This window comes from Geotrypetes seraphini, chromosome 4 (assembly GCF_902459505.1).
Source record: "Geotrypetes seraphini chromosome 4, aGeoSer1.1, whole genome shotgun sequence".
NCBI lineage: Eukaryota > Metazoa > Chordata > Amphibia > Gymnophiona > Dermophiidae > Geotrypetes > Geotrypetes seraphini.
Genome location: NC_047087.1, coordinates 277,090,065 through 277,116,042, shown reverse-complemented (window position 1 = coordinate 277,116,042; position 25,978 = coordinate 277,090,065). Strand labels below are relative to the sequence as shown.

At 42.6% G+C, this 25,978-nt stretch overlaps 1 protein-coding gene across 1 annotated transcript in view; it reads right to left on the bottom strand.

Annotated features, from left to right (window-relative positions):
* The window catches only part of C4H10orf90 (chromosome 4 C10orf90 homolog), a 374,134-nt gene that overhangs the window by 116,639 nt on the left and 231,517 nt on the right, over nucleotides 1-25,978 (bottom strand). The window contains exon 2 of the mRNA XM_033940326.1: nucleotides 12,341-12,444. Coding sequence (XP_033796217.1) covers nucleotides 12,341-12,424 — 84 coding nt within the window. The 5' untranslated portion in view covers nucleotides 12,425-12,444. The remainder of the gene's footprint in view (nucleotides 1-12,340; nucleotides 12,445-25,978) is intronic.

The window sequence follows — 25,978 nt, the reverse complement described above, 5'->3', positions numbered from 1 at the left end:
CATACATTCATGGATTTCATTTGGAGTTTTCTTCTGCAGAAACAGGAACTTCATGATGGCTTAGAGTTCCACACTTGAAAATTCCTCCCTTTTCGTTGATATGGTTCAGTCAAAGAAGCAATGTCAAAACATAGCACTGCAATTCTGCAAATTGGTATTTTGTAAAATAAAATAACACTCTTTTCAGCTACAGTGGCAAAATAACACTCAGAATTTAGGAAGTTGATTTGTCTGAGAACTTTTCAGCACCCCCTCATAATAGGGATCGTGTGAGCAATTATCCAAACTGTGCAGAGATAGTGGAAATCTAGGAGCCCTGAAAAAAATGGCTAAATTCCACGAAACGTTGACTACATGCAAGACACCACTCAAATTTTTCAATACAGTTATTACTATTGCTGTTTAAATTCTCAGTCCCACATAAAAACTATCATAGTGGCAAACTAATCATTCTACACGGAAGTTTTTGTTTAAGCCAATGATGTGGGTGGTGGTGATTTGAGCATTAATGATGTACCAGAAAAGACCTGAGGCTTTATCTTCCGTTAGAATAGACTCTCAGCCTGATAAGTGGAGTATTTTTGTATGCACAATAATAAAATATTCAATTTTGTTCATGTTTGGGTCAGTTTAAATATGATTTTGTTCATTGGTTTTAAAGCTCCAAAACTAATTTGTTTCATTCTGAAATACTGCTTCCTCCATTGACTTTAATGTATTGAAGGCTTGGGGAGACCCAGTCAGGAAATCTCATCTCAGGATACATATTTGTGTAGTCTGGTAAACAAGCATTGTGGTTCAGATAAATGTAGTATCTTGAATATTAGTAACAGAATCTTAAATCTCACTCTGCTCTTGACTGGGATCCAATGTAGCTTCTTTAACAAAGGGGTGGTGCTTGTCTGCCATGATTTTCCCAGCATTTGCAGTGTTTGGATTTGTCGATACAGATACTTAAGTGATCCCAACAGGGCAGTATAACAGTAATCAAAGACAGAGAGGACTAATGAAACCACAACATTGGTCATTGCCTGGAAAGAAAGGTATGGTTTTAGCCCTTTATCATGAATCTAAATTCCTCTGAGTGTTTTATCAAGGTTTTGTGCAGATATCATATAAATTCATGCCAAGTAGAAAGAGCCTGGAGAGTGAACATATGGAAAAAGGTCAAATCCTATAGTTAACATGATTGACAGGCTGGGGGCTGAGCTAAGGGATCTCAATTTCCCATCCCCCCACAAGCTCTGTCCTCATCTGGACAAGCCTCGAACACTTCAAAATCATAAGTGTTCGATGCTTGAGTGGTTAAGACAGAGCTTGAAGGAATGGGACAGGTACAGAGACAGGAACAGAACTCATAGAGATGGGATGGGGATATTGAGATCCCTTGGGGATGGGAACAAATTTGTCCCTATGTCATTCTCGAAGCTAAACATGGAGATTGACAGCAACCTGTCTAATGTCACCTCACGCACCCCAGCATCCTGGCCACTCCAAGATATGTGTCATGTGAGTTAGGTGCCATGCTTTAGAGCAGGGGTAAGGAACTTCGGTCCTCGAGAGCTGTATTCCAGTCGGGTTTTCAGGATTTCCCCAATGAATATGCATGAGATCTATTTGCATGCACTGCTTTCAATACGTATTCATTGGGGAAATCCTGAAAACCCGACTGGAATACGGCTCTCGAGGACCGGAGTTCCCTACCCCTGCTTTATAGAATGCTCTGATTACCAGCATTGCATTATTCCAAAGAACGTTTCTGCACAGTTGTGGATATATGCAACATTCTCATCTCCCCTAAGGAATCCGCTGGTGAAATGGAGGGCTCAGTGGGATATCATGAAAGATAAGTGCTGTTTGCTCATTTGTGCAGACGAGTTCAACGTGCAGATTGGAAGACAGAATTAATAGTGCTGGAACTTGTAGCATTTTATTTATTTAAAATCATATATAACCCGCCTATCCACAAATCTAAGCGGGGAACAAAAATCACATACAAAGTAACAATAAATAATACATACAATTACAATACAACAGAACAAAAACAAAAGAAAAAAAAACCCCACCATCGCTCAAACTGTCACAGAACTCACACCCAAAAAGCGCTCAAATAACACAGTTTTCACCCCTTTCCTAAATTGTCAAAACGTGGAAGACTGGCGCAAAAACAGCACCAGGCCCTGCACAGAGAACATGGACTTGCGGTTCCTAGAAAGCTTCACAGCCGTTAATGATGGAACTTTCAAATTTAAACAATCTGAAGACAATTGCAAGATAGAATTAAAGGTGCTGTGATTTTCAATTGTCAGACAAAAATTGCATAAAAGTCATAATGAAAGCAATTTTGGAGGTTTTTGACCAATGATTGGAATGGGGGTCTTTTGTTATCAGTACTGCAGGTAAGCAATAAACCGTACAGTCTGATCTTGCCTACTGAGGTCGTTTTTCCTCCTTATATACAATATTTGCAATTTTTTAATCTTTTGATTTGACACATATATTAAAAAAAAAAATGTCATGTATTGGTCTTTCAAAATCCACAGTTTCTATGTCTTTGGCAATATAATTGGACATTGTGGACTCTTTTTCCAATTATTTTGCTATAGTCATTCCAAAAATTAAACAGGCTGGCCAGGATTTGTAGCACTCTTGTTTCTCAGACAAAAAGTCCAGCCTCCATGTCTCTGATAGATTAAAAAGAGAGAAGCTCAGCAACACGGGAGCTAGGGGCTAGTTGTCACAACTTGCAGGGAATGATCACAGCCATCATAAGGTCAAGTATGTCAATGCTGAATTAAGGGCAGTCTAAAAATGTCCAGGCCTCCAAGAGGCTGCCCTTGGCAAAGTTGACTCAGAAAAACAGAGCCATTCAGATCCAGATTGACAACATGAAGGAGGAGAGTCAGATAAGCAGTCCTCATGTATTAAACAAGCCAATTACCCAAGCTCAGACTGGCAGCACTAGGAAGCAATTAACAAAGTGAATCGTATGGGCCCAGACAGACAGGATGAGGGTGGCTGAGTCCTGACTAGCAGCCTGCCAAGAAGCTTTGGCAATACCTACAAACCCTTTGTTATATGTCATAATGGATCTGATCTTTGTTAAATAAATTGTGTATAGATTGTTTATTATCACTATGGATCGTATAACACCAGCAGGCTTGCATAGCACTGTAGCAAATACAGGTAGTCGTCGACTTATGACCTATCCAAGTTATGATTGTTCGACCTTATGACGTGACTTCCGCTCTCTGAAGAAAGAAAATGTTGTTAACAGATTGCTTTTAAATGATTAAAATGATTGAAATATCATTACCCAGTCTAATATTCTTGCCTTAATTTAACATAGGCCAACTTACGTCCTGATCCATTTATGACCTAGCAGTCAGAACCAACTGCAGTCGTAAGTCGACGACTACCTGTATATAATAAACAGCCCCTGCTTCTATAAACCATTCAGAACAGACAAGATAAACAGACTGAATAAAAAAGTTAAGGGGTGGGGCAGTGGTGTAGTAAGCGGAAGGGGGGCAAGGGGGAGGTCCACCCTGGGCACCATGTGGGTGGGGTGCCAGCACTCCTCCTCCTCTCTGCCCCCCGCCTCTTCCCATTCCACCCCTCCGTACGCACGCCCCCCTTAACTTTCCCCCATGCCTGTAGTTGAAGTTGTTGTTAGCCACAGTCAAAAACGTGCTGTTTATGACCTCTTCGGCTCTCCTGCTGATGTTATTTCCAGGTGCCGTGCATAAGAAGTGACATCAGAGGGAGAGCCAACAGGGGTGTGAGGAACATGTCATTGACTGCCACGAGCAACAATTTCAAGTAGAGGTACGGAGGAAGGGATGAGAAGGGAAGAACACGCATAGTAGGCAGGAGTGGGGAAGGAGCGGGGGGGGGGTAGAGACAAGGGCGGGGGAGGGGGTGCCACCATCTTGGTAGCCTCTCACCCTCACTACGCCACGGTGAGGGGAGGGAAGTTATCAACATGGGATACTGTTAAGAAATGGTCTAATGTCTGGCAACTAAAATTCAATCCAAAGAAATTCAAGGGAAGCCATATGTACTGAGAGGTGAGAAGCCAGTATGCGCGGATGGGGAGAGGGACCTAAAAGCGACAAAACAGTGCGACCAGGTAGTGGCTATAGCCAGAAGGATGCTAGGCTGTATAGAAAGAGGCATAACCAACAGAAGAAAGGAGGCATTGATGCCCCTGTATAGGTTGTTGGTGAGGCCCCACTTGGAATACTATGATCAATTCTGGAGACCATATATGGCAAAAGATATAAGAAGACTTCTAATGTTCATTTGTGTTTACAACTAATGCAATTGTCTAAAGCAGGGGTGTCAAACTCAATCCCTACCCAATCTCTACCCCAGACCCCGCTCCCATAATAGTACTAATTGTAATACAATTTTTCCATTCATTTTTCATATATACACACAAGATAATCTTATTAACAACACATAATAGTTAACCACAAAATTAAACTACACAAAGCACAGTATATTGTGACAGGCAAGACTCTGTCTCATTCAGAGACTCTGCTGCTAACCGTATTCCTGGCAAGCCAGTGTCTATTCCCAGAACCAGAAAGCAAACTGTAAGGTATGGCAAGCAGACAGCTCAAACACCAGAATGGCAGAGAATAGGATAGAGTGTAGCAGCAGCTCAGAATTCTTTCATTTTACCCTATTAATCCTTATTGAAAACTGCAGAAGTAAAAACTCCTTTTAAACCTGCAACTTTACAAGCTGACACACAGAGGGTTAAAGAAAGGGGAGGAGTCAACAGGGCTGATGTGCATCAAGCAGAAGAATAAAGCTTCCATAGCCGAGAGCTGGAGGGAGGAGCAGCAGGAGAAACGGCAAGGCAGAGCTGCAAAGCTGAAAACTCTGCTAAGCACCTCAGGGAACATTGAGAAAGTTTCCATTCCAGTACAACTGCCTTATTGGAAGCTGCCATCAGGAAGGGAAGAATCCATTTCCCAGAGCAAGGTTAGCTTGGGAGGGGGAAGCTTCTAAGGAGAAGTTGGCAATGAGAAATGAGGGCTTCCACAGAGTGGGGGAAGGGAGCCACATTGCAGAGAAGTAGCTCCTATGGAGGTGAATGAACAAGGTTTTGATAATAATACTTTAGATTATGACATGGATTATATTTGTGAACCAGAGGAAGGAATGTATGACGAAATCATGTGTGAATAAACCTGATGTAAATAAGAAACCTTCCTGTTTAAGAGTGAATCAAGGATCCTGTTACTAAGGGATTTGAAACGGAGATTTGTCAGAGTTTGGGGCAGGAGTGTGTATGAGCTTTGGTGCTGTGGGGGAGGAAACCCCAGTATTACTGCAGAGAAATCCAGGTTTAAAACCAAGGCTGTTTCAAGTGCCCCAAAGTTTGTCTCTGTTCTGAGACACTGATTAATTGGGAATATGGGAGGTGTCCATTTTTCTGTAATTGGGTGGCGCTTGTTACCATACCTACTGGCCCAGCTAGAGAGAATCAGGGTAGTAAGGTGAGAGAGCTCTTTGGAGCTAGGCACAAGACAGTGTCCTTTATTTGACTGTGGATAGTAGTAGCAGTCTGAAAATTGAGTGCAGGCAGGAGCGCTGCCGGAAGTTGCCTATGGGCAAAAAGAAGCAAACTGTAGTCCTATTTGCAAAGGCTGCTTGGGACTGTGTTAAAGCATCAGCCCAGGGGACATGTGAAATAAGTTTGCTGTTTTTGAATGAAGAATATTGAAATCCTGAACTGTTGAAGATATTTGAAAAGTTTGCTGTATTTTTGAAGTATGGACTGAGTTGAAAGCAGTAAAGAGGATTTTGCTGCAAAGTTCACTATATAAAGAAATATCAAGGAAAATAAATCTTTTGGTTTTGAAAGTGCAAAAAGAAAAAAAAAAAAGACTGCTTATTTTGTGAAACCTGCACACCTCACTGGCACTCTGTGGGGACTAGATCTGAGCATGCATGGCGGGGCTTAGCCCCGCTACAAGCTGCTTCTCAACATTTATTCCTACCCTATTCAAATACAGGACCACAAACTAAAAGTATTAATATATACAAGCAAAACTCTAAGATTCAAGACTCTGCATGCAATACAACCCCAGAGAAATAGAAACAAATGCATTTCTTCCTGAACAATGCAAAATAGAGACAGCAGATGTAAATTCTCAAAATTGACACAATTCAATCACTAAATTGAAAATAAAATAATTTCCCCTACCTTTGTTGTCTGGTGATTTTGTTTTTCAAACCATCTTTTCCCAGTCTCTGGCTGAACTTCCTTCTGTCTGTGCTCTTAACTGTATATCCAGGGCCACCTTATCCATTTGCTGTTTTTCTCTCCTTCACTTTCTGCCATACATCCATCTTTAATTTCCTTTAGTAATTTCAGGGATACTGAGATATAAGACAAGGTCAGAAAGAAGTTTATAACTGATATAGAACACAACTGACCTCTTAAAGGTAACTAGCCTATAGAGAGTGATCAAAAAATATGTATAAAAATGCTCAGAGATGTGAAACTCTGAAGGGAAGGCTGAAAAACCTCCCTTAGGTGAAGAGTTTACCTTCCAGTCATTGTCATTTCATAAAAGATCTTTGATCACATACTCAAAGGCTATTGATTAAATACAATCTAATTCTTGAAGCATTTCAGTTATTCAATATTTTCTCCTTCTTATATCATGCAACTGTCACTGCACTTTAAGATTGATGAGATTTGCACTTAGCTCATAGACAGGGTTTATGGGGTCCCAATGTGGCCCCGTTTATTCCTGCTTCAGGATGAATTGCACAAACTTCAAAGAGAGTACATACCACTGCTGAAAATTAAAAAGATTGAAAAATTGTTTTAATTTATGTTTTGCGTTTACAGTCTGGAATTCACTGGCAACATAAGTATCACCATTCCGTTTCACTCTTGGGTTTTTTTTTTCTTTAGAGACATCCCCTATTTAGACTTCATGACGTTGGTGCGTCATGACATCATGACGTGCTTTTTGATGCTTCAAGAATTAGATTGTATTTAATCAATAGCCTTTGAGTATGTGATCAAAGATCTTTTATGAAATGACAATGACTGGAAGGTAAACTCTTCAACTAAGGGAGGTTTTTCAGCCTTCCCTGCAGAGTTTCACATCTCTGAGCATTTTTATACATATTTTTTGATCACTCTCTATAGGCTAGTTACCTTTAAGAGGTCAGTTGTGTTATACATCCATCTTTAGCATTAACTTTTAACATTCAACTTTATTCTATTTTTCTGATTTCTTCTCAAAATCTATCTATTTTTCCATGTCTTCCCTTCCCATCTATCCATGTGTACCATCTCCTCCCTCTTTCTTCTCCCCTATTCCCCATCTATCCATAAGAAGCATTTCTTCTTATCTCTTCCCTGCCGCACCCATTCCTGTGCACCTTCCCCTCCATCCTTGTGAACCATCTCATCCCTCTCCTATGGTCAGACAACTCTGTCTTCCCACTTCCCCCTCATATGATCTGGCATCTTTCTCCTCTCCTTCCCATAGCCTGGAATCTCACTCCTCTCCCATGGTCTGGCATCTCTCTCCTTCCCTCCCTCTTCCCAAGGTCTAACATCTCTCTTCTTCTCCTCTCCATTCTGCAGTCTGGCATCTCTCTCTCCCCTCCTTCCCTTCCATTTCGTGGTCTGGAATATCTCTCCCTCTCTCTCTCTCCTTCCTATTCCATTGGTCTGACATTTCTCTCTTTCCCATGCATCTGTACCTCAATCCTCTCTCACCACCGTGTCCAATAATTCTCTCTCCCTCCTTCTCTCTGCCCATCAATTCTCCTTTTTCTTCATCTCCCATGTGCACCATCTCTTTCCCTCCCTTAGACACCCAATTCTCCTTTTCTATTCCCTCCCTCACCTCAGCATCTCTTTCCCTTACTCTCTCCATTCTTCTGTTCTATGGCTCATGCTCCCCTCTCTCCTTCCCTTCATTCTCTGTCCCAAGTTCATGACCCCTCCCTCCTTCCTTCTATCATTTGTCTGAAGTTTGTGCTCTCTCTTTCTCGAGTCCCAACACTCCCCTCTCCCTCCCTCCATTCTGTGCCTCAACTAGGTGCCTCCCTCCGGCAAGTGTTTACCTTCTTTCTGTCTCCCTCCTCCTCACTGCTGCAGTCATTTCTGTGCACAAAGCCACGAGCGCAATGTCAGAGGGAAGGCTTCCGAATGAGGTGTGAGATGCACGAGGAGCCGTCGCCCGTGGCACAATCAGCTCAATGGCAACACAATTCTCTAAACTCCACCTGTGGCATGGACGCTGGTTAGAGAATAGGGGTAGTTAGGCGTCTGTCTGTTAAGACAGACATGATTCTGTACAGGATGCCCGTATGTGATTCTCAAAAGCCTCTTAGGCGGCTGCCAAGACTGGACATCCTATACAGAATCAGGATCTAAATATCTTTTACTAATGCAAGAAGAAAATATGGACTTTCAATGTTTTAAATGGCTTCAAGTAAGACATTCTCGCAAGGCTTATTTTAAAGACACAAATCCTACTGATGATTCTCCTACAATTATATCTTTATGTGCACAAAAAAATATATGCTGTACGTCATGAAGCTTTTAATTGGTACAAGATCATCAGAATCTCTATGTGGTCTGCAAAAATACAAACAACAATGTCTGAAGATGATTGGTACTATTTCTGGACATATCATATTAGAATTTGCAGAGCTGCATCTATTTTTTTAGACACTTATTATGTATATCCTATCTATAGATTTCCTATCTTTAATGGAGTTCCTTTCATACATTATTTGTATTGTAAACCCCTTAGATCTATCATATGCTAAAGCAGTATAAGTATTAATAAAACATATTCATCAATCTCTATTTTTCCTTGCTCACAGAGCGATTTGGACCCCTTTAAAAATTCACAAACTATCTAAAGATATTTATACCAGACTGAATGAACACAAATCGAAAATTTTGAATGAGGTGTTGCTAGCTCATTTTCTACTACTGCTGTAGCCTGATGATTTCGAGGCTTCTGCTCAGCGTCAGTGTTCCCCCGAAACGGAGTCCCGGGACGTTTGGTGATCCGCTGGCTGCTTTTTCAGAGAAGCTAAGTACCTTCTTTTGGCATCATTGGTTGAAATTGGACACTTGACCTTTCTTGTTAGCCCCCCTGGATCAGGGATAGAGACTACCTGTAGTGAGTGTGTTTTGATTTTGTTTGCACTCTTTAGCACCTTTGTGTTATTCAGCACCAAAATTCACTGAGAGCCGGGGATGTTTCACAGTTGACACCTTTCTGGGTGCAAGCCAGTGGCAGCCGTTACCTCCGGGGGTCCGGAGGAGGGCTGTGTGACTGAGGGCTCTCTAAAAATATCCACAAATATAGTTTGGTGAAGTGGTTTTCCTCGGCACTACAGGCAGTCTCTCCCCCTGATCTCAGTTTCCTTCTTGGGGCTTGGGAGATTTTTTCGTTTTCAGCTCATTTAGTCCAGCATTGAAAGGATTTTGCTCATAAGATTGAAGGTATGCGATGGAGAATTATTGATGGAGTGACTGAAGGATGGGCGGGCGGTCATCATGAGAAACACCTGTATTTTAAAGAGCAAAAATGGATCTTTACGCTGAACACTATAGCGCCATTCGGTTTGAATCAGGAGATTGAATGGATGTCTTTGGTGTGAGGAATAATTGGGTGGGTGCCATCAGCTGATAGACTGGGAGGGAAGTTAAAAAGAGCTAAAAGGCAATGCTGCCATTTTCTGAGAGCAAAGAACAGTCAGGATGGTAGTGAGTGAAACACTGGGGTAAGCAGATTCAGCATAACTATGTGGCATTGAAACTGGAATGCTAAAAATAACTAGTTTTACTGATAACAGTATTAATTTTGAAATTCTGTTTTGTAGGGGAGGGACTTCCTTGATAAAGCCGGTAACATGTTCCTACCCGACGCTGCTTACAAGATAAGTTATATTGCATTTATATGAAAGGGTCTTGCTTAAATGACATAGGATCACTGGACCACATTTTGTTCTTCTGCCCCACTGTTCAGATATTCTAGTCACAAACCTGGAAACATATTCAACTTCTGCTTCATTCTAATGAACCACTTCATTACCATGGAATCATTTTCAACACTTTCCCTAATAATAGTTCATTTACCGAGGACAATATACAGCTGATTTCTTGTGTACTGCTATGGCCCTCCAAGATATTTTTAAAATCTTGGAAATGTACTCAGCAACTTAATTTCCATGTGTGGTGGCCAAATGTATGTTGCATATATAAATGTAGCCGTGGTCCTGCTCGCACTCAGTCTGCAGGCTCCAGTCAGCTCATTGGGTCAGGTTCCCACGACCATAGCTCACAAAACAATGATTTATTTTGTGTGGGGTTGTTCTCTAAAGTCTCTTGAGCTGGGCGTAGATCGGGGCCGGACTTACTCTGGAAGGCTGAAGACGGGGTTCACTCACTCAGTCCTCACTCTGTCCTCTGGTTTCAAAGATTCAAACTGAGACTAAGGAGCACTTGATAACTGGAATTTTTACTTAAACTTCATTGAAGAGTCAATGCATAAACTATTTACAACTTCTTCTGGTGTGCAATATTGAAACTAGTTTTGCAAACGGTTTAGAGTAAAGTCACTTCAGAAAGACTCCTATTATGTTCCCCAATTTCTTCACTCTAATCCTCCTTACACTTGGTGAGCCACTCTTTGGTCCCGTCCCTCAGAGTCTGTTCATTCACTGTTTCCCTTTACAGGTCCTCTCCTGATGACCACGTGGAAAACAAAGTCCTTTAGATCTGCTCTCAGTGAAACTCTCCAGGTTCTACTGTCTTTCCAATCCTGTGGTCTGCTCTCTTAGCAAAACCTCTCAGACTTTCCCTCCACAAGCAGTCTCCCTCAGTACTGGGGCTCTGGTGTGAGATCAGGATGGCCAAAAGCCTAGAACAGTGTACACTTCCCCCTCCCCATTCGCGGTTTCCCTACTCGCGATTTCACATAATCGTGATTTTTTTTTGGGGGGGGGGGAGGGAAACCCCCCCATATTTTTGTCTTCCCCCGGCATCCTGGCCTTACCTGGTGGTCTAGCTGGTTTTTGGGGCAGGAGCGATCTTCGTACGCTCCTGCCCCATGCAGATAGCCATTAGGAAATGGCTGTGGGGAGTTCCCTTAGTCTCTCAAGAGACTACGGGAACTCCCCACAGCCATTTCTTAATGGCTAGCTGCACAGGGCAGCAGCATAGGAAGATTGCTCCTGCCCCGAAAACCAGCTGGACCACCAGGTAAGGCCGGGATGCCAGGGGAAGGTGGAAGGGAGGTGGGTGTGGGTCAGAGCCGGAAATTCGCAGTTTTTCGCCATTCATGGTCCGGCTCTGCCCCTATCCCCCGTGAATAACGAGGGAGAAGTGTATTGCAAACTGTGTGCTTCCTGAGATTTCTGGTGTGCTGCGACACACTGGCGTGGAGGAGAGTCGTCCACACTGGCTGACTGCCTACAGGATGTGCCTCTCGCGGTGAGAGGCACGTCCTGTAGGAAGTCAGCCGGCGCAGATGACTCTTTTCCTGGCCGGCGTCTCTCCTCCTCTCCCTGAACCTCCTGGATCCATCCACCGAAGCGGGACACGGCCAGATGGGACTCCGCGCATGCACGGATGGTGACGCAATGACATCATGCATGCGTGTGATGTCATTGCATCAACGTCCGCACACTTGCAGGTGCCTTCTGGCCAGGGCACTGGATTTAGTGTGCCACCGGCCAGAAAGTTTGTGAGACACTGGCCTAGAACTTGCTCCTAAATCCCCTTTTATACTGTCCCCTCCCCTTGGACGAAAGGGAACTCAAGCTCCTCCCACTGATCTCTACTGTCCACAACACACATAGTGACCCTCCAAAGAATCCAGCACCTCCTGCTGTGTAGCAATGGCATTTTTTTTTTGAGGGGGAGGTCACATAAATATGAAGCTAACATAGTTCATAAATTTGGTAAACCAACACATTTAGAGAAAATTTGGGAACTGGTTAAAAAATGTTTTAATTCTTGCATTGCTAATTAAACAACTGATTATGTGCAGTATAATAACTTGGTAAGGAAGAAATGGATCACCTCTATTTTTTATTTATTGAATGTGGAATATTCCTATTGGATTTTATGATACTTGTTTTCTCTTTATGCTATAGATTGAATTGTACATTCTATTCAACATTTGTTTGTCTGAATGTAGATGTTAACTCTATTTTATATATAAAATCAATAAACATTATTGAATGAAAAAAAAAAGGTAAAAAGATGACACTTCCTTGAATGCACTCTGTTGATTCCTCTGAGTAGACTGACTACTATTTGGTTTACCTTGTTGGTGTTTTCTTCCTTTTCTAACCCATGTTCTTCTTGAAGAGTTCCAAGTGTCCTTTCAACATTGATTGCACCATTCATAAACTTGTTTTCTTCTAATCCTAAAAAAATCACAAATTTTAGATTTAGGTCAAGTGCACATAAAATAAGATCTGTTATACACTTCTCCCTCCGTATTCACTGGGGATGAGGGCGAACCATAGGCACGAATATGGAAAATCCACGAATAAGTTTTCATATGTTATTCACGGTTTTTAGAAAACATCATCGTTTTTATTATTGAAACCGTGAATAACTTTTCTACTGTTATTCGCGTTTTTTAAAATAAGCCACTATTACTACTATTGAAATTTTTATTATACAACAATACCTGTACAGTCATAATCTCAGGGCAAGCAGCGATTCCCAACAATTCCCAGCGATTCGCAATAAATTAAGGGCTTGGAACAGGCGAGTAGCAATTCCCAGCGATTTTCTCCATGCATGCTGGGAGGAAGCCTTTCTCTCTATGGATGCTGGGAAGCAGCATTTTTCTCAGTGCACACTGGGAAGCAGGGAAGCAGCGATTTTCAGAGTGAATGGCAAGCGATTAACTTTTTTATCAGTACAGTAAAAGGAAAAATAACTTTAATGATGATATAATTTGGGGGGGAAGAGTCAGCAGCCAAAAAATTGCGAATAAGCGAATCTGCAGATACGGAAACCGTGGATATGGAGGGAGAAGTGTAATAGCATTAATAGATGTAGCATTGTAATTAGGTAATTTGAAAAGGAACAATGGACTCAACCGCAGCAAAACCGAATGAGTTGGGTCCATACTCTCCAGGAGCCTTGACAATTGGCATAAAACAGCAATCTTGCATTTCACCAAGGTGAGAAACATTAGGGGTTTACAAAAGAGGTTCAAACAAGTTCCCGGAGGAAAAAGGATAGCCAGGTAGCCTTGGGAGAATCATTGCTCATCCCTGGAAATGAGCTACAACACTTAGGTCTACCTAGTGGGATTTGCTGGGTCTGTTCATTGTCAGAGATAGGATGCTGGACTTGATGGACCTTCACTCTGGCTCACTTCTGGCTCACCATGGCTTTTTTGATTAAATAGTTCTTACATTTTAAACCAGTGTTTTCCAAACCTGTCCTTGTGACCCCACAGCCATCAGGTTTTCAGAATAACCACAATCAACATGCATGAAATAAGCCTGCATCCACGGGAGACTCAGCATAAATATATTTATCTCATCAAAATATCATCTGTCTCACCTTCATTTTTCAGCAGTTGATTTCACAATACTTGTCGCATTATGTGCCATTGAGTCAGCATTTATTTTGACATTTTTATAAGCTGTTAATCCAGAGCAGGTAAACAATCAACATACAAAAAAAACAATATAATAACAAACTGGTATTGGTTGACCAGGGTGTTAGTAGCAAATCTGAGAGACTGAAATCATATTCCACATACCCAACCTTAGGAGTGAAGTTAATTATTGTAATGGTTTATGCAAAACTCATAAATACCATCACCTGAAAACTCAAAAAAGAGTTCTAGTAAAAAATGTCTATAATACTATGGAAGAGTAAGGGGGTTATCTTCCACTAAGGCTCCATACTCCATACAGCAGGGGCTGCCAGCCCAAGACAAGGTAACCCTGCTCAGGGCCGCCATCAAAAATTTCTGGGCCCCTTACTGAGCAATCCTATTGGGCCCCCCACGCACCCCTTCCCCCCCGACCCCCCCTTCTTCCATGGGCCGAATACACACATACTTTTCTCTGTCACCGCACTCTTTGACCAAAAGATTTGTAAGCCTGCAACCACGTCAAGGTAGACTCTTTCAGCAGGGCCCTAAACTAAACTAATCTATACCTATCTATTCTAAACTAACATATGTCTAGTGCACACAAACCCCTGCTCTACGTGGGAAAAATAACACCAGCTCAATGCTGGCGTTAGCATCTAGCACGCGTGGCGTACGCTAAAGCCACTATCGTAACTTAGTAAAAGGAGCCCTATTTTTATTAGTTAATTATTATTATTATTTTCCAATGCTCAATATGACTTCCTTTTTTAAGGTTTGATGCTTGTGCCAGAATATTTTTACTAAATTTAAGAAGTATTTGCCCTCTTTCAAATGGTATAGAAGGTAAAAAAAGGGACAGGCGTTAATGAAGTCATTAGGTTCAATCTAGCCATTTATTTCTGCATGAATTTAAACAACAAAAAAAAATGATAAATATAGCTCATCCAGTCATACAAGAAATGGCTCTACAGCAGGGGTGCCCACACTTTTTGGGCATGCAAGCTACTTTTAAAATGACCAAGTCAAATAGATCTACCAACAATAAAAATTTTTTAAAAAACACAAAGCACACTGTATGCAGAGAAAATGTTAATTATCATTTATATTCCGCGGGTTTTCAAAGAGGTCAAGTCAGACGATTCTATGCAATGTCACCTCAGGAACAACTATACAAAAATAGACAAATATACCCCCTCCCTTTTTACTAAATCGCAATAGCGGTTTTTAGAGCAGGGAGATGCACTGAATGCCCTGTGCTGCTCTTGATGCTCATAGGCTCCCTGCGCTAAAAACCGCTATTGCAGATATAAATTCTCTAAACAGACACATTTTGATCACTAAACTGAAAATAAAATCATTTTTCCTACCTTTTTGTCTGGTGATTTCATGAGTCTCTGTTTGCACTTCCTTCTTCTGACTATAAATCCAATATTTTTTTCTTTCTGCCCCTCCCCTTTTCTTTCTGTCTCTCTTTCTTTCTCTCTCCCCCTGCCCCCCCAAGCCATTGCGCCAATTTCTCCACTTCCCCGATTCTTTCCCTACCCCCTAAGCCACCATGCCGATTTCTTCCTGCTTCCACGAGCCAGGCCAGGAATGTACAAGCGCCGGACTCACATGACTTCACCTCTGATGTCAATTCTAACGACGGAGAGGAAGTTCCAGGCCAGCCAGGCAGCGATTGGCTGGCCCAGAACTTCCTCTCCGACATCAGAATTGACGTTGGAAGTGAAGTCTTGTGAGTCCAGCGCTTCTACGCGCCTGGTCTGGCTCAGGGAGGCAGGAAGAAAAAGATTGCCAAGGCAACGCGATCGACTCACATTGCCTTTGCGATCTACTGGTCGATCGCGCTCGACTATTTGGGCTCCCCTGCTGTTATGGTATCCTGTCCTGACCTAAGGAAAGGGGTTTAGTCCCCAAAAAACTGCCTTATTTCCATTTCCTATTTATAAACTTTAATCAATAGATACAATACTACTTGATTCTACGTAAAGCAACAAAACAATTTTTTCTACCTTTTGTCATTTTTGCTTTAATCATCTTGTCTTCACTCTTCTTTCTAGCCAGCATCTGTCCGCTCTGTCTTCCATACAGCATCAGCCCCTTCCATCCACTGTCCGCCCTCTCCCCGTTCCATATGGCATCTTCCCTCTTTTTATGCTCCTTCAATAAACTGTCTATCCTATGCCCCTTCTCTTCTCCTTTGTACATGATTGATTTCAGCTCTGCCACCTCTCCATTTTTCTCTCTCTATCACCACCCCGTCCCCTATGCTCTGGCATCTCTCTCTTATCCTTTCTTTCCTTCGCACCCCATAGTCTGGTATCTTCCCTTCCCTGATTCTCTAGCATCTCACTCCTTTCCTTTTCTTCCATCTCTCCCTCCCCCTCCATGCTCTGACATCTCCTCCTTCCTTTTCCCTTGGTCTGGCATACTTTCCTCCTTCTCTCCATGCCCTGGCATCTCTTCCTCCCTCCCTTCCCTCCAATCCCTGGCATCTCGTTTCATTCCCTCCATCATCTTCTTTCTCCCTCCAGTTGGGTGCAGCAAGTCTCTCCCCCTCTGCTCCCTTTTCTCCTTCTGTCACCCATGACCTGGCGTCATGAACTTCTTCAGGCAGCAGCATTCACAATTCGCTGCTGTTGCCAGCTTCGGGCCTTCTTCTCTGTCGGGTCCTGCCTTCATGGAAACAGAAGTAGGCAGAAACAGAAGTAGGCAGAGAGGAAGGCCTGAAGCTGGCAACAGCAGTGAATTGTAAATGCTGATGCTAGCCGAAGAAGTTCATGACGCCAGGTCGAACACCCGGGGCAGGCTGCTACTCCCCCCCCATGACCCTCCTATCTCTCCCTCCCTCCCATCACGAGACTCTAAACAGCACTGCTCTATTCTAAGCAGGCTGCTTCAGGGCTTTCTCCTGCCGTGATTCCCTCTGGCACGCCACTGATGAGGGAAGGAGGGAGAGATAGGAGGGTCGGATCGGGTTGGGGGTCACCCGGGATGATGAAGAGGCTGCTGCTGCTGCCAGCGAATCCAGCAAGGGTGATGCCCCAAAGCACAGCACTGGCAGGCCCCCCTGACTATTTTGGGCCCTAGGCCTGTGCCTACTGGGCCTATCCTTTAATCTGGCCCTGCTTCCCCCCCATATGCCCTGACATCTATCTCTTCCACTCCATTGTATGGTATCTCCTTTCCCTCCCTCCCATGGTCTTTGCATCTCTTTCCTCCTTTTCCTGATTTTCCTTCTCCCTCCTTCCCTCTCTCTCCCCAATTGGGTGCAGCAGTATTTCTCTTCCCCCTCCCTCCACTGGGTACAGCAGTATCATCAGCATTTCTTCCCCCCCCCTAATTGGGTGCAGCAGCATTACTCCTCCCATTCCCCCCCCCCCCGTCTCACACACCCAGCAGATTCACTACAAACAAAGGCAAGTTGCAAGTTTCCCTTGGTCGCTGACCTATCTCCCAAAGGGCAGCGACAGAGGGAAGTTTACAACTTGCTGCTCTTGCTTACTTCGGGCCTTTCTCGTTGCCGGGTCCTGCCTTCACGGAAACAGAAAGTAGGCAGGACCCAGCAGCGAGAAAGGCCCGAAGTAATCAAGAGCAAGTAAGCTTCCCTCCGTGGCTGGCCTATCTCCCGCATGCTCCGGGAGTCGGTTGCTGGGGTTTTTTTTTGTTTAAAGTCCGGCGGGTTTTTCGGCGGCTCTTCAGGCTGCGCATTAAGCAGTGGTGGCAGCAGGATTCGGCAGATGACAGCCGGGCGGGCATCTAAATTTGCTGGGCGTTGCGCCCAGCTGAAAAGTGCTGGGGAGAACACTGGGGAGCCCGGGCCCCCTGTCAGCTCCGGGCCCCTGAATGCAGGACTGGTAGTACTGCCCTGATGGCGGCCCTGACCCTGCTGAGACAAGGGGTGGGGTTCAGGAGGGAGGTGTTTATCTGCCACAGAGAAGAATCATTGGGGGGAAGTCCCCACAGAGGAGAAAAGTCTCTGAGGAAGGAAGGAGTCCTCGGGAGAGAGAGATTTGCCCTTTCTTAGCTGTAGGCCGAGGGAGCCTTGGAAGGGTTTGAGACGTCTGCAAGAATCTCCAGGGGTAACTGGTCTCTACTCTACAGGGTAAGCCAAGGCCATAAGGAAAATAAATGTGGAATTGGCTTAAGACTACGAAAACTAAACAATTGTTTATGCCTTTCCTGAGTCTGTGAGGAAACAGACTCAGGTCTCTAGAAAAATAAAAGCTTTCTTGTTGTGGCACATTTTTACAGTGGTTGTTTGTGCTGTTTTGAATGCATGTGCACAGTGCTCCAGGTGAGTCTGGACTGGGCTCTGCCACAAATACCAGTACCACAAAAAATACAGCACTTGAGAAATTCCACTTCTTCACGTGAATACTTTAAAAAAATAATCAAATTCAAATTTAAAAAAAAAATTTTAAAGAGGAGAAATGGACCTCCAATTTAAAGCCTTATTAGAACATATGGTAACTAGCAGGCAATTGCTTCTCATTGGACCTAATAAAGCTCAAACAAATTAAATATTCTCTTTTAGGTTTCTACAGTTGGTATCATGCTTGTTGCAGTTTTCCAAGTCTCGTCATGTCTGGTCAGGTAAAAATAAAAATGACATTTCAGTCATCAAGCTGTGGCTTTCTTCAGAGTAATCTGTGAGGTCTGCATTTTATCTTTATATATAATGGTTCTCAAATCCAATTGAGGACCCACTATATATATATACAAACTGTAGACCTCACAGATCATAGGCATCGGAGGGGGGGGGGACCACAGGGGCTGTGGCCTCCCCAAAAATTGCCACTTTCATCATCCCTGGTGGACCAGAGGGGCAGCGGGCAGGAGCGAGCTTTCCGGCTCCTGTCCCGCTGCTAATCCAGTCGGTCACAGCTGGTATCTTCTGCAGTTGAGCGGCAATGAGCGGAAATACGCTTTGACGCTATTGCTCAGCGTTCAGCGGCTTCTTTGACTGGCTCCCGCGACAGAAAGGGAAGGAGAGAAAAACAGCAAATGGATAAGGTGCCCTGGATACACAGTTAAGAGCACAGACAGAAGGAAGTACAGCCAAAGACTGGGAAAAGATGGTTTGAAAACCAAAATCACCAGACAACAAAGATAGGGGAAATGATTTTATTTTCAATTTAGTTTTGAGAAATTACATCTGCTGTCTATATTTTGCACTGTTCAGGAAGACATGCATTTGTTTCTATTTCTTTGAGGGTTGTACTGCATGCAGAGTCTTGCATCTTAGGGTTTTGTTTGTACATATTAATATTTTTGGTTTGTGGTCTTGTATTTGCATAGGGGTTATTTGGGTTCTGCATGTGTGACCAAGGCCAGGTGTTCTGGTAGGAACGTATGTTGAGAAACATACAGTGTGCTTGGCTGTAGTTTAATTTTGTAGTTAACCATAATGTATTGTTAATAAGATTATATTGTGTGTGTATATATGAAATATGAATGGAAAAAATGGTATTATAATTAGTACTATTAGGGGGGCAAGGTCTGGGGCGGAGCTTGCAGGCTCCCCCAAAGAAAAAAGCATTCTGCTGCCTATGTCACAGATTACCCTAAAGAAAGCCACAGCAGGATGACTGAAATGTCATTTTTTTTACCTGACCAGACATGCCGAGACCTCGAAAACTGCAACAAGCAAATTAAATATTGTCAAATTTCTTGGGCTTTTCACTTCATAGTGATAAAAATCAGTAATATATGAGGAAGGACCAGAAGCTGCAGAAGTTGGACACAAAGGGAAATGGAAGTGAAGCAGGCCTTGAACTATTTTCAGAAAACCTAAAAATAGATAAAACAATGGAGCCAGATGGGATATATCTGAGGATATTTATAAAATATAGAAAAATGATGACAGCCCTGCTGTCTGAATGTTTCATTAACTCTGTAGAGTTGGGAATGATCCCAGAGAATTGGAGATGAGTGGATGTGGCTCATCTTCATAAAAGGAAAAGTAAAGAGGAGGCTGGGAACCACAGACTAGTTAGTCCGACCTTGGTGGTAAGTTATTAGAATCATTGATATAACAGAGGATAGTGCGAGTTATAGAATCAGGGCATTCTAAGATCTGAGGCAGAATGGTTTTACTAGATGTAGGTTTTGTCAAATGAACTTGAACAAGGGACTACAAGGGACCATGCCATGTGACTTACCGTATTTGCTGGCGTATAGGATGCACTTTTCCCCCTCAAAATATGCTTAAAATATGGGGGGGTGTCTTATGCACCGTTAATCAAAATTATGAGTTGAAATTTCAGTCAGTCTAAAACTTCTGGTTTATATTAATATACCGTCACTTTGTTTCTGCTCTCTCTCGGACGCTGCGAGGTCTCACAAGTACGCACTGTACACGCGTGTCACGTTGTTTCTGGGTTTTTAGGATGAAGATTAAAAGGTACCTAACTCCAGTGTTCCCTAGTTACATTTTTTTTAGACATAAATAACTATAAAATTAGTACAGTAAATTATAAAAATTCATTAAAAAATGTAGAAAATTTTTATTTTTTCTTAAAAATGTGTACAAAAAAGGGGGTGCGTCTTGTACGCTTCTGCGCCCTATACACCGGCAAATATCCTCTATAATAAAACCCTAAGCGTGCATGCGCACTTAGGAGGCTGTGATCCCTGCCGCCGTGATGTGTGCTTCCATGCCGAATTCAATTTGAGGCGCGTGGGGCAGAAGAAGGAGAGTGCAACTGTTTCGTTCAGCAGTTTCCGCATGTGCAGTAGAGCGTGCGGCAGTTTCCCCATCATTAAGAGCCTGTGGCGGTTTAAAAATTGCCTTTCTTCCACAACGCTGCAACCCCGAAACCACTGCAGACCACCACGAAAACCGGGTAAAAGGTAAAATGAAGGGAGAAGGGCTACTGCTGGACAGGGAGAGCAGGGAAGGGGTGCTGATGGAGAGGCGGGAGGTAAAAGGAAGGGAGAAAGGCTACTGCTGGACAAGGGGAGCAGGGAAGAGGTGCTGCTGAACAGGGGGAAGGTAAAAGAAAAGGAGAAGGGCTACTGCTGGACAGGGGGAGCAGGCAAGGGGTGGTGGTGGACAGCCGAGGAAAGAGAGAGACGGACAGAAAGAAAGACAGACAGCGTCCAAGGAGAGAGAGAGAGAAAGAAGAAAGAAAGAAAGAGAGAAAGAAAGAGAGAGAGAAAGAAGAAAGAGAAAGAAAGAAAGAGAAAGAAAGAAAGACACAAACATCTATTCTAGCACCTGTTAATGTAACGGGCTTAAAGATTAGTGGTATAAATAAACTGGGTGTCCTTAGTATGAGATCTAAAATAAATGACTGGGTTAGAACATAATTGTGCGTGAGGTAACAAAGAGCAGTGATGAATAGAGTGCATTCAGGGGACATAAACATTACCAATAGTGTGCTGGAGAAAACCATCCTTGTTCAGTTCTTTTCGACATTTTTGTAAATGATATTGAGGAATGACTATTGAGAAAAGTTTACCTTTTTGCAGATAATCTATAGAATCTGAAAGGTGTGGAAAACAGAAAGAGGGATCTAGCAAACTTGATGAACTGTCTATGACAGGGGTGGGCAACGAGGGCCGGTATCCAGTCCAATGAATATGCATGAGATTTATTTGCATGCACTGCCTCCCATTGTATGCAAATGGATCTCATGCTTATTCATTGGGGAAATCTTAAAACCCCACTGGATTCCGGCCCTTGTTGCCTACCCCTGGGGTCTATAGTTTATGGCTTATTAAATTTGATATACCACCTTCCATACAAACATCATGGACTGTGGCAGCTAAGATGTAATGTTAAACAATGCAGGATCATGGATTTGGGTTGCAAAAAACTATGGGAGAAGTATAGTAAATGGGATGAAGTATATCTGCATGAAAGAAGAAGGGGAGGAGGGGGGCACCGTGGTGTGTGATTGCCCAGGGTGCTGTTATGGCTTGCTATGACCCTGGGAGGGGTCAGCATTATTAGTAAACTAGCCACACAGACATCCCAGCAGACCAATGGGGCACCCAAGGGGGCACTGCAGTGAACTTCCCAAGTATACATCTCAGCATAACCCCCTTATAGTGTATGGAGAGCCCTCCAAAACCCATTCAGAACCTACTGAACCCAACTGTACTCCACAGCAATAGACCTTATGCCTGCAGGTGTCACCTATATGTAAGTACAGTGGGATTTGGGTGGATTTGTAAGTCTCACATAATCCACCAAAAGTGTAGTAGTTAGGCTGGGATATGGGCCTGGGTGCCCATCTCTATAGTCCACTGCAGTGCCTACTGGACTACTCCAGGAACCTGCTTGCTGCTCTACTAGGACTGGCCATAACATCTGAAGCTGTCATATAGGCAGGTATATACTATTTCATTTACATCTTTGTGGAGTGGGAATGTGTAGGAGGGGAGGACATGCCTTCATCTCTCCAGGGGTTATCCGGTCAGTTTGGGCTCATTTTTGGCACTTCTTCATTGTTAAAACTGGTTTCAAGTTTCAAGTTTTTTAAAAATTTCTTATACCGCCCAATCAAGCCTAGCCCTAAATGTCAAAATTATGCCCTGGACATTTTCTAAAATGTTTGATTATTGCATAAAAACATCCACACCATAAGCCTACCTTAGTCCTGCCCAAACCACACCTCCAACATGCACTGCAGACAACCACCATAGAAATCCATCTAGATAAAGGGTGTATTTAAGATCTTCCAGTGCATGTGATTTTTCCAACCAATGAGATACCAGGGGGACGGAGACACGATTTTTTCTTATGTTACTCAGATGTTCTATGATTCGCGTTTTGATCTTGCGAATCGTTTGGCCTATATATAATTTTTTACAGGGACACTGTATGCAATAAACCACCTTCTTAGATTCACAATCTGTGCCTGTATTTAATTTAAAGTGTCGTCCTTCCGACCCTGGTATCTCAATGTAATTCGTGTCTAATATGTAACGGCAGACACTACATTTACCACACGGCTTATGGGGGGACTTATTTCTGGTATCATAATGATTTAAATCTCATTGGTTGGAAAAATCACATGCACTGGAAGATCTTAAATACACCGTGATAGTACAAATCCACAATACCGAAGGGGACTTATCCAAAATGCTTATTCAAAAAGAACAGAGGTTCATATATAACTGGCAGACCCTACAACCAACAGGTTTGAATGTGGACATCGAGTGGCTACTTATATAGTAGCATTTCCCTGACGCTGTTTACATCCGGGGTCTAATAGGAACCACCCCTTTTTCCCTGCTTAGCTTCTTTTAAAAGCGTTAAGCTCTAGTAGAGCTTCGCAGATGGCCAGGAGATTTTGAACGTGTCTGGTCTCAGTTAGCCAGCAACAGGTATTTAAACAAGTTAATTAAGAATAGTAATAATATTGAGATAACAATAAGCTTGGATCTCATAAAATAACTGTTAAGTAAACTAAAACAATGACTATGTTTTGAATATGATTTTGATTTAGATATAGATTTTCAGTGTCCTTCCCCGACGAAGAATACGAAACTCGAGTCGGGGGGACGAGAATTGAAGATCATTTAAATAACCACCATTGGATTTTAAGCATCACTTCATTTGATTTGAACACAGTCACCATTGAGATTTAACCAGCTCCAGTTTAACAGTAAATACCTCTCCATTCAGATAAGTACTATTATAGCATCTGAATAAGTTTAATTCTATCAGGGAGGGCCGGGGACAGATGATTGCAATGATGGTCCCCATGTTAAACTCAATGCAGTGACTACACTATTTATTGGGTTACAGGTCTGAGCACATCACCAAAAAATATTTAATATATAAGTATGAAAAGATAAGAATATATAGTTACAATATCTGTGAAACTCAGTAGTATATTATATTCGAGTCAACCATTTTTCCTCCTTTTGGGGGGAAAATGGGGGTCTCGACTTATATTCGGATTGACTTATATCGGATTGACTTATATTCGAGTATATATGGTAACAGTGAAGGGTAATTAAAACACCCATTGGCAAAACACAAGTAGCATGTTATAAAAAAAATTGTATTTCTTTGAAAGCCAAAAGATTTGTCTGCAGCTGGAACCTAAACTGGCTTCTAATGAAAACAGAAAGTTAAAATTGATAGCCTAAGAGTTCTGCCTCTCCACCATATTATTTTCAATTTGTTAACAAGGAACTCTCTCTTTTTCCTCTGACAGTAGATGTTAATGTCTTCATAGTCCTCAGTCATCATACTGTTAAAGGACCTTTAAGTAAGTGCACTGTTTCATCTAATGAGACATGCAAAGTTATAGCGAGCTGAATTTTCACAGTCAAGTACCTGGAGACATCCTTCAAACCGGTGCGAAATTCTGAGCATCTGACTTTCACAGTTGGTCAGCCCCAATGTGTCAGGCTATTAGTTAGCCCATTATCATGTCTAGCAGTTATAATGACGGTGGTACTATGCGTTGGGACTCCAACTTCTGGATGATTGTTCTGGGAACCACAAGTCAGAATTAAGTCATTTCTCACAATTTGGCTTTCAGACATTGCTGTAAAGTCCCTCCCCCCCCCCCTCTTCTAGTATCAGCATCAATCTGAATGAAAAATATGCATTCTTGCAGTTGCAAACATAAGCAAGTTTATTTTCAACATGGACTAAAAATAAAACTCAGATAATTCTAGATAACTATATATATAAAAGCCATCCAAGGCTTTTGACTGGTCCTTCATGAATTCAAGTCCTATCCAAGGACCTAAAAATTGTAGAGCTATCATTATTGAATACAATCAGTTACAAATAAGGCTAATTTTTATAGCTGGTAAGGTCATAGTGCTTCCAGAATAGGCAATTCAAAGTTGTTTTGTAATACTTAATATGTGCCCTGTATCAGAGGCTTGGGGAGGCTAAAGCTTCCCAGCCTGACACCTCCACAGCTGCTACTGCTTCTTGAGACTCACAACAGAAGTGGTAAAAGAACTAACAAAAAAAAAACAGAAAACATTTTTGGGGCTGCATCACTGCAATTAGAACTTCCAACTGTTGGTCCTGCCTCGACCAATGTCAACTTCTGATTTTGGAGGGGCAGGGCCAGCAAAGCCAGTGGCAGAGTGCATAGAGGTCACAGGCCTACACATGTTTTTATGTCATTGCCACTGTTGCTGCGTTTCACAGAAAATAGCAGCAACTAGAGTGGCAGGAGTGGGAAGTGATGAAGGAATAGAAAATGCTGGGGCTGAAGATGGGGATAGGAGAGAAGAGATGCTGAATGGAAGGGGGGAAGAAGGAAAACACTGGATGGAAGTGGAGAGAAAGGGAATATTGAATGGAAAAGGAGATGTTGGATAGAAGGGGAAAAAGAAAGCGGGTACAAATTAATCAATTTTTTACTCCATCAAAGATTACAATGACTAAGGGACACGCGATGAAGTTATAGGGAAATATTTTTAAAACCAATAAGAGACACCACAAAGAAAGGGATCTACAAGTGAACAATCAACCTTTAACCCAAAAACAGCAGAAAAGGCTTAAAGAACTGGGACTAAAATATTCTTTATTCACAAAGAACTAACATGGCCAGTGTTTCAGCTAAGAGCCTGCATTAGAGGTCTGTATGGTAGTCTCATATATATGTCAATAATATAAAAGACCTTCTCTGACAGAGATGCTGAAGCAGTTAGGTGTGCAGGTGGTATTTTTGTCCATCCTCTCTGTTGAGGGTAAGGGACAGGTCAGAGAAACACACATCCTAGAGATGAATGCGTGGCTACATGGATGGTGTCATCAAGTATGTTTTGGCTTCCTGGACCATGGGATGATTTTCCAAGGGCTGCTGAACAGGGATCAAAGAAGGGAAGAAGTGTCTTAGGCGGTAGGCTGGCTAATCTACTGAAGAGGGCTTTAAACTAGAGGTGACGGGGCAGGGTGATCAAAGCCATCGGGTGAGTATAAGCCCTCAGGTAAGTAAATCACTGAATACCTCTACATGGATGGGAAAAGGGGGCAATGTCTGGAAAGCAGTATATACTAATGCTCGAAGTATGGGAAACAAGATTCTGGATCTAGAAGCTGTGATGAAAGATGAGTTGGATATAGCGGTGATCACAGAGACATGGTTCATGACTGAGATGTAGTTATACTGGTCTATAATCTGTTCAGGAAAGACAAGGTAGGAAGAAAAGGAAGGGGAGCAGCATTATATGTTAATGATCATATTAATGCCACACAATTACAGGATCTGCAGGGCAAGGAAGAGACACTGGATAAATTTGGAAAGAGGGAATAGTAAGTATATTTATATTGGTATAATATGCATGCCTCCTTCACAGACAGAAGAAGAGGACAGAGATTTAATAATAGACATTCAGAATAT